This window comes from Anguilla rostrata, chromosome 11 (assembly GCF_018555375.3).
Source record: "Anguilla rostrata isolate EN2019 chromosome 11, ASM1855537v3, whole genome shotgun sequence".
Taxonomy (NCBI): domain Eukaryota; kingdom Metazoa; phylum Chordata; class Actinopteri; order Anguilliformes; family Anguillidae; genus Anguilla; species Anguilla rostrata.
In genome coordinates, this window is record NC_057943.1 from 39,736,343 (window position 1) to 39,745,736 (window position 9,394).

The window sequence follows — 9,394 nt, forward strand, 5'->3', positions numbered from 1 at the left end:
ACCTCCAGTAAACTGCATCGGAGAAATTAGCTGTTTCAACCAGGTCGCTACACAAAACACTACGTTATCATTTTTAAAAAAATGCCGTAATCTTTCGCTTCAACTTTTCAGCTTTCGATAACGCTAATAGATTGAACATAAACTTTTGTCTTCAGGTAACATTAGTTAACGCGTTAGCTCTCTGTGTCGCGTGACAGTGGAGTGCAGCGAAAGGGGTGATTGAAGGCTAATATTAACCTATTTAAAATCAGCATTAAAGGTAAGAATGTCAAGCTCACGATTGGTTAGAAGGGTCACCGTCAGCTCACAAGGCACATACTGAGTGTACTAACTAGCGAATGTACAGAGAAAGAGACGTTCGACTCGAAAAAGAAAAAAAAAAGGTCGCACCAGAACAATTATTTGCACTCGCAAAAAAATTCCTAATTATATTTCGAGGTCGCACAGATTAAATTTCGGGAGCGTATGCGACACAAAACGTTACCCCAGTGGTTTGAGGAGAAGAACACTGATATGACCCATATGGCCTTTACAGTCACATGATCTGAACCATGTTTAATATTTACAGTACATATTTTGCAATGGCACCTGATATAGCTTTCTCCAGTTCCACCAACTAACTGTGAGTTTCTTGACTTTCCTGTGGAAAAGTGATGTCATTCTGCAGAATTCCAGACTCTGATAGACTCTATGCCACAGTGCATACAGACTGTACTGACCACATGCAATGGCACAGCACCAGCACACTATTAAATGACTTTATATTGCTGTTGTAGTAGTGCTATGGTTTGTTTATTATCAATAATCATTAATACAGGGTTCGTACGGACCAAAATGGTCGCAATTTCGAGCCCTGTTTGAGACATTGACAAAAAAGTTAAACTATTCGAATTAAAATATGAGAGAATGTATCTAAGTGTGTCTGTCTGGTGTTTATTTGTTTTAGAGAGGCACCATATGTTTCAGATGCAGACCTAAGTTTACTTAGTGTTACAATAAATAATTTTAAATCGTCCCGCAGAGATAAAGTCATTTGTTTTGGTCATGGAAATTCAGTTAAAGGTTGTGGAGAAGTCATGGAAAAGTCATTGGAAATCATTGGTGAAAAAGTGTATGAACCCTGTTAATAATTAATAATAATTATGCATTTCCTGTTTTTCATTTTTATTCATAATTAAAGGTAGTGTTACTTCCCCAGCCTTTGCTTGCCTGGGTAGTGCAGGTGGAGGTAATACCTAATTGCTTAATTGCTTGATTGCCTCCACCTGCCTGCGGCCCAATATAAGCCCTGCAGTATGAGGCTGGGGAGATCTTCTTTGGGGTTTCTTTTTGTGTGTGGTAGGTTTTTGTGAAGACTCTTTTATTTTGTGAACTTTGTGGGTTTCGTTTGTTTTAGTTTGTGTTTTAGATTGATACATGTCTGAGTTTGTGTTTTTAGATCAGTGTCTGTCTGTTTTTGGTACATTTGGACTTTGTTTGTTGCGGCCATTCGAGCTGGCCGTAGAGTAGATATAATCACAGCAGACACAGTAGGTATTTAAATGGCTTGTTTATTGAACTTGCAGTTCTACATAGTGACAACATTTCCCTTGAGCTATAAAATAACTTAATGTTGGACTGAGATTCTAATGTGCCTTCCAGTGCATTGAGGCAGTTTTCATTTCATGAGCATAACAAGAATAAATGCTTATGATAAGACTCAAATAATATAAAATAAACAATTTAAATAATCAAGGCTTTCAAAGCAGACACAAATGACTTATGAGTTTGCTCCAGGCAAACAGGTTAAAAGCAGTAGAAACAGACCGAGAATTCGGTCTGCTGAATTAGAAACTTTAATTCCAGTACAAACAATAAGAATTATTAATCAACATGTAGGTACATATTTGTAAGAATTGATGATTTAACTTTCTCACCACTACTGAAAATGTCAATGATAGTCAGATTAATAATTTGCAACATTATTGCGAAATTGTTATTCACAGATTTGAATTATTTTTGCTCTTTGGTCTTTGTGTTTCATCCAAAAACACATATTTGGTCACATGTATAAATTTAGAAATACTTAATATTGCCATGAATCAGACATGTGGTAGTATGTGAGAAAAAAGTTCATTCACATATTATGGTGCATTGTTTTTGTGACCAACCAGAGAGCCTGATGGTTGTGACAGGCAATGTCCACTGTTAAATCACAGTGATATATAATTGTGCAAAACAATACAAAAAAAGTATGTGGTAATGTGTCACTGTACCTTTCAAAGTGACACACAACAAAATCTTGACTTTAAAAGAACAGATAAAAAACTATTTTATTTCAAGTGCTATGTTCTGAAACATTGGTAACCAACCCTGTTTCTGGAGATCAAACAGGTTTTCATTCCAACCCTAATTTGGCACACTACTGATAAGCAGCTGAACAAGACCTCTAGCTGTTGAAAGAGGTGTGCTTTGCTAGAGTGGGAGTGAAAACCTACAGGACGTAGGGTTGGTTACCACTGTTCTGAAATAGCCTTGAGCATGAGGCCAAATATTCCCATTTCATATCATCGAAGACGATGTTTCAAACCTCAGGAATTGCAGGTGCAACGTGTCATTCTCAAACTGTCTCGTCAGGCTTTTCAGCTGATACGACACAGTTAAGTCCCACAGGGGTAACAAAATGCTGAACGCCAGTTAATTATTCTGAAGAGATCTGCAAAGGGGGGAGTCGTCCTCACCAATGGCGGTGGGAGGGGACAGAACACTTCAGAACGTCATACTTGATGTAGCCAACCTGGTCCACCTGCTTTTGGGAGTTCATCCTCCAATAGAAACCTTCACGGCAGAAGTAGGTGTGTCCTGCAGAGACACACAGCAGACCATTAAATGGTTAATCGTACACTAATTACCCATACTCTCCCTCTATAATCTATGACCTTTTCTGTGTACACATTATGTGCACCATATCTGCCAGGTGTCAAAGAAGTCACTTGAAACTTAACGCAAATGGCATTAAATGGGTTAATATTTCTGCAGATCCCACAGAATTTTAAACATAAAATGTTACTAACTGAGCCATATGCAATAGAAGATTTTTGTTTCTGAATATTGGTGAAAACAGATGTTTATGATTATCACCAGTGATCTGCTGGAATTTTACCACAGCGTAGGTGATGGTGAATAGTTTTCTGCTCCTATGATTCAATTGTGGACTTGAATACTCACCTTTGTACAGGAAGACATCGTGAGCATCGATGGGTACATCTCCAAAGTCCTGGTCTACATCGCGCGGGTAGCCCTCGTCGATGGTCTGCGTTTTTACGTCCAGCCTGTAGATGGCAGTGCGTGACAACGATTGAGAACAGGTTGCAGCGATAAGACACATACAGGTCCTGCAGTATTACACAAAAGCTCTGTCTGTTCCAGCTCTCGTCATTATTTTGGTTAGTTAATTAAAGATTTTTTTTTTTTTTTGGTTGATTGATTTAGTTTGTCTAAAATGGGACTTTCATTCAATCCATCCAACTGTATGCAGTCCCAGACCACCCAGCACACCGGGAGCTGATAACGGTTCCCCTGTGTGTAATCATACACTATCAAAGGATTTTACACAAGCTTTCCCTGTGGAGACCCTGTGTAAAGACGCCATTCTTCTGTTCCAAAGTCACGCGGATTGAGACTTGCCGCTGCTCACTGTGAAACTCAACAATGTGTGCTGCTGTGGAAAGGAATGTAGGCTAACTGATTTTAATGAGGCTAGAAAGGGACCCATTCACTTCAATGGATCCCACTCCACAAAAGCATTCAGAGAACGCAGCACTCAGACTGTGTCAGTAGTAAACCTTAGCACCACAGTGCCCAGAGAACCCTGCACTCAGACTGTGTCAGTAGTAAACCTTCGCAGTGCCCAGAGTACGCAGCACTCAGACTGTGTCAGTAGTAAACTTTAGCAGTGCAAAGAGAACGCAGCACTCAGACTGTGTCAGTAGTAAACCATAGCAGCACAGTGCCCAGAGAACGCTGCACTCAGACTGTGTCAGTAGTAAATCTTAGCAGTGCCCAGAGAATGCTGCACTCAGACTGTGTCAGTAGTAAACCTTAGCAGCACTGCATCCACAGAACGCTGCACTCATACTGTGTCAGTAGTATACTTTAGCAGTGTCCAGGTAATGCTGCACTCAGACTGTGTCAGTAGCAGACCTGGGTCAAATACATATTTGTTTTTGATTCAAATACTTTTCTGTCCTCTACTGATCATGCCTTGGGTAATTGAGTCTGCCAATATGACCAGAAGGTGGGGTTTGCACTTTTTGAGAGTATTTCATTGGTTCCAATGCACCAGACAAGATAAGTAAAGTATAGAAAAGTATTTGAATCCAAAATAAAAACCTACTTGACCCAGATCTGGTCAGTAGTAAGCCTTAGCAGTGCTGCCGCTCTGTGGCTCCTCACCTCCAGTATTTCTCCCCGCTGAAGAGCAGGGCCTTGCCCTTGCCCCTCTCCAGGGCTCCCTCCACACGCTCCAGGCTGCCAGGCAGGCCCAGCTTCTCCAGGCTGTGGGGCTCCAGCATGCTGCTCCCAGTGTACACCCACACCCGGCGCCCTGCAGGGGGCAGCAGAGTCAGCCTAAACCGCACACAAGCAGGCACTCTCCCCAGGATAGCGCTCGGTAACACGTTACAGTAAGCTCACACTGGCATTAACTAACGCAGTTGTACAAAGAGTACAAACTGCTGAAAATGTATTCTGCACTGCTTTGGTAATGTATTTGTACATCATGAATTCATGTTAACTGCTACGTTAGTTAATGCCAATTCATGAGACCTTATTGTAAAGAGTTACCCAACACAATCACCCCATGTCTGTGTGAAGGGTGTGCTGTTGCACTGTGTCCTTAGCAGACCTGTGTCCAATATGATTTTTTATAACTCTTTACATGCTGGTAAAATTTGAAAACACTCCTGCAGATCCATGAGAATTCTCAGTGAAACGTGCTATTAATTAAAACATTAAGCAATATGAAAAGATTTTGTTTCTGAATGTTGGTGAAAATAGATGTTCTGTATAAACTGTCCACAATCTGCTAGAGTTCACTAACAGTGACTTATGACAAACTTAAAACAATAATTCCACCTGCAACAGTCCTTCCTTAGTTATACCATTGGCCTTACGAAGACCTCCCAATGCCAAATTGTGAAATGGCAGACTCCAATTCGTGGGGTACAGATCACTCAAGTTTGTTGGTACGATGCAGAGCCCTTTCAGTTCTCCTTTCCCGCTGCTAGCTTACCCGTCCTTGAACAAGTGCAGCTCCTGCTGGATCAGAGTGATGGTGTCAAATTTGTCCACGCGGCAAGCATCCAGAGAGGGGTCCACAGGAGCAGGTGTAGTACTTGTTGTGGTCCGGGGAATTGTCTTCACGGTGGGGGTGGGGACAGTTGCAGCACGGGTAGGAGGAACGGGGTCGGGGCCAGGTTTTGGTCCTGTAAGTGAGAATGTGGGTATTTCTGATACAGTTTGGACCATCGCTGCATGTGCTTTAACCCTATAAGGTGTAAGATCACACATATGTGATTAGAATGTTCATAACTGAACATTCTAATGTTGATGTAACAATCATTACTGGTAATTGAAAGCAATGGAGTTCTTGAAAAAAAAAAAACATTTGAAAAACCTACTCTGCAAAGTTAAAATCGCAGCAATTTTGAAATTGCAAATGAAATATTCATATTTCTTTGTTATGTAATGAGGGAAAATGAAAAATACATGCAATCTCCAGCTTTGATGCAAATGTTTATTACACGTTTTGAAGTGTTGTATTATAAGAATGATGGTTTGCACACCTGACTGTGTAGACCACATGTGCTGGAGATGCACAAAGGTAAATATATTTAAAAAACTGCAACGCTGGGTTTGCAACTTTAATCTCAGATATCTCTGTCCTGACAAAATCTAACAGTTCTTGTAGCATTTCTGCTACATTCCATTCTACTGCTACTTTACACCAGGCTGGCCAGTGGAGTATAGGCTCCCCCTCTATAGCCGGGCTACTCTCGAGATTTCTTCCCATTGGGGAGTTCTTTCTCGTCACCTTTTGAGGGTTTTCTCCCCATTGGGAGTTTTCTACCTCATATACAGCTATTTGGGGGGTTCAGGTCTGGTGTCTGCTCTGCTTGCTCTTTTTGCTCTGTCTCTTGCCTTGCTACTCTGTAAAGTGCCTTTGTGACAGTTCTCTGTATAAAGTGGTACACAAATGAAATTGAAGTGAATGAAAGTGAATCACCCTGAGGTGGCTCATCCTGTAAAGGCACTGTTCTAGCACACAGATGGGCATGTTGACTGAGGCTGGCAGCTCCACAGAGAGACATAATAACTGGGTGTAGTGTCACCCCGGAAAGGGAGGGATCAGGCACCTGCAAGCCTGCCTGTTTCCCCTCGGTGTCCCGCTGTCTGTGTGAGCCCGACTTGTGAACTGTGCTGTGATAATGCACTGCATGCTTTGGAGGAGGGCGCAGACTTGTCAGCACTCAACATTATACAGTAATCAAGTGCAGACAAGTATGCAGTGAGATGTATGAGAATCGACAGCAGCGGTTTCAGCAATGAGTGCTGGTCAAAATATGATTGCCCATTTCAAATGGTGGAGACAAAGGTGAAAAAGCAAAATGCTGGCCATGAATAATTAATAGCCCATATTCACATTTCAGGGCTTTTAATCATCATATGCTAGTGCAGTCCATAAGTATTTGGATAGTGATACGATTTTTCTGTTGTTTTGGCTCTGTACTCCACCACATTGGATTGGAAATTAATCAGTGAAGATGAGGTTAATGTGCAGACCGTCAGCTCCAATTTGAAGACATTTACATCCATATTGGGTGATCTGCGTAGCAATTACAGCAATTATGAGTAGTCCCCCCATTTTAGGGGGTGTGCAAGCCATAGACATCACCAGATGCTGGGGACCTTCCCTGGTGATGCTCTGCCAGGCCTGTACTGCAGCCACCTTCAGTTCCGGTTTGTTTTGGGGGATTTTTAGCTTCGGTCTTGTCTTCAGCAAGTGAAACACATGTTCAGTTGGATTCAGGGTGGTCGATTGACTTAGCCAGTCAGAAACATTTACTCTTTGGCCCTGAAAAAACTCCTTGGTTGCTTGAGCAGTGGTTTTGGGCTCATTGACTGCAAGGTGAAGTGGCATCCAATTATGCCTGGACCTGGACCTGGGCAGATAAGATGTGTATGTGCACTTCAGAAGTCACATCATCAGTAAATACAAGTGAGTCAGTTCCACCAGCAGCCACACATGCCCAAGCCATAACACTACCTCCACCATGTTTCACAGATGAGGTGGGATGCTTTGGGTCTTTTCCCTCCGTTTTTCCACATGTTCATCTTTTAATCACTTTGCTACAGGTTAGTACTCATCTCATCTATAAATATTAAGTACTTTTTATGCAAACTCTAAGCTCTGTTCTGTTCGTCTTACTGGTGCTTTTCATCTTGGGGTGAACACTCCGAGGTTATGCAAGTGTAGTCTTCTCTTTATGGTAGTGTATGAGTGTTCTTGATCTGTTTGACAGTTGAAAAGATGTTTTTGACACATCCACTGTTTTGGAGACATCTTTGGTGGATTAATTTAGATTTTTCAGCCTAAAGGTGACTACACTGGTATTGACACTTCCTTAGTGCTCATGTTGAGAGATAACACCAACATACTCCAAATACAGATGCCACACCTAGAATCAACTCTAGACCTTTTCTTAGATTTTGTAGCTTGTGTTAACTTATGATGCAACAAAACACAATTGGATAAGAAACAGCTGAGCAGTCGACTGTCCAATTTCTTTCGGTCATCTAAATGGGAGGAACTATGGATAAAAAGGGCTGTAATTCAAACAGGGAGCACCCAATATGGATGTAAATACACTCATATTAAAGTTGAATCTGCACTTTAACTTAATATTCATTGTGCCATTTCAAATTCAATGTTCGGGAGTAAAATTTAGAAAGACCTTACATTTTAAATGAATATAGGCCTATTGCAGAATGATACAGTAGGTGAAATTGATAGGTTTCTGACTGCTGAAAGTGTGGACACCTGGTATCTGAAACTAAACTATTTGGGAAAAAGGAAGAGTTCATACATAAACCTTATTGCCAACATAATTTGTCAATTATATTCAAAGCAACAAACAATAAACTCAAAGCAAGCCCTATTGATTTATTTCAATCACAAACAGCAAACAGCTTTTTTTTAATCTGGACTGTCCTTCTTCTATCACTGCTAATTACATTACATTACTTTACAGGCATTTAGCAGATGCTCTTATCCAGAGCGACTTACACAACTTTTTTTTTACATTCAGCTGGATATATACTGAAGCAATGCAGGTTAAGGTTGACATTATGTTTTCTCAAACATTTGAAGAGAAAATATATACATTTTCACACATTTTTAAGACATATTTTATGTACCCTGTCATTTTGGACATGAATCTCGAGTAGTATTTTTTAAGCAGATAACTCTCATAATAATGAAAGACCCAGGAAACCGAATCAGCGGAAATGCTGTGATTGGCTCCTGTAACAAACTTTTCTGAGACAACAGCACTTTGAATGGGCATTGAGATAATCAGCATAGGCTGTTCAGCGATACGGGCCTTACCTGGTATTACAACTATGAAGTCCTTGTAAACGTGATAGGGTGAATCAGTTATGGCACATCGGTACAGTCCACTGTCTGACTTTTGTATATTCCAGATTGTCACATCCATACATCCGTTGTATTCGATTAGAGATATTCTTCCCTTGTAGATGTCACCGGCATATCCTCTGTTGTCCACAAAAGGAAGACAAACACCTTGGTAAAATCTGCAGCAGAACTTTTCATAATTATTGAAATACGGATCAAAAGGCAATCGCAGCAAAACCGTTCCTGATGCGTCTACTCTGTCCTGTCCCCTTGATAAGTGACAACCTGTGGGAAAAAGGCACATGGGAGATTAATGTTTTACTTTCTGTTCCGTCGCTCCAGGTATTTGTGAAATTAGCGGGTAAATTACCTAACAAGAGGAGCAGAATAAAGATAGCGGGATCCAGAAAACTACAGGCTGCTCCTCAGTACTCTGTGTCACACTGTACTGTACTACTCAATTAGCTTCCTGTGTCGCATTTCCCCCATTTTATAAAGCTTAATTATTATTAACTATTTTTAACTGATTATGTGATGATATTTCCTCTTGCCGTTCACCAAGAAGTTGTCTTAATGCTCAAAATTTAAACGTCTGGACCATGACTGTGAAATTGAAAACACCCTGCATACCCCTGAGAATTTTTATCAAAAAACAGCCGCGTGAAAGAAGAAAAGTCGTACAAGTTACTCATCTGTCTAAAAAGTTAAAGTATTTAAAAT

General features: G+C 40.8%; 2 protein-coding genes and 1 long non-coding RNA gene across 10 annotated transcripts in view; all 3 read right to left on the reverse strand.

The window, feature by feature from the left end:
• The window catches only part of LOC135234928 (polymeric immunoglobulin receptor-like), a 39,941-nt gene that overhangs the window by 20,968 nt on the left and 9,579 nt on the right, over positions 1–9,394 (reverse strand). The gene's annotated exons all lie outside the window — the stretch shown is intronic.
• The window catches only part of LOC135234929 (matrix metalloproteinase-9-like), a 44,784-nt gene continuing 36,923 nt past the window's right edge, over positions 1,534–9,394 (reverse strand). The window contains exons 5-7 of the mRNA XM_064300067.1: positions 4,435–4,585; positions 3,208–3,311; positions 1,534–2,841 (exon numbers count right to left, since the gene is read on the reverse strand). Coding sequence (XP_064156137.1) covers positions 2,717–2,841; positions 3,208–3,311; positions 4,435–4,585 — 380 coding nt within the window. The 3' untranslated portion in view covers positions 1,534–2,716. The remainder of the gene's footprint in view (positions 2,842–3,207; positions 3,312–4,434; positions 4,586–9,394) is intronic.
• Positions 5,274–9,114, reverse strand: LOC135234930 (uncharacterized). Its single transcript, XR_010324240.1, has 3 exons — positions 9,045–9,114; positions 8,648–8,959; positions 5,274–5,397 (listed from the first exon to the last, which is right to left on the reverse strand). It is a non-coding gene; the product is annotated as an uncharacterized LOC135234930 (long non-coding RNA).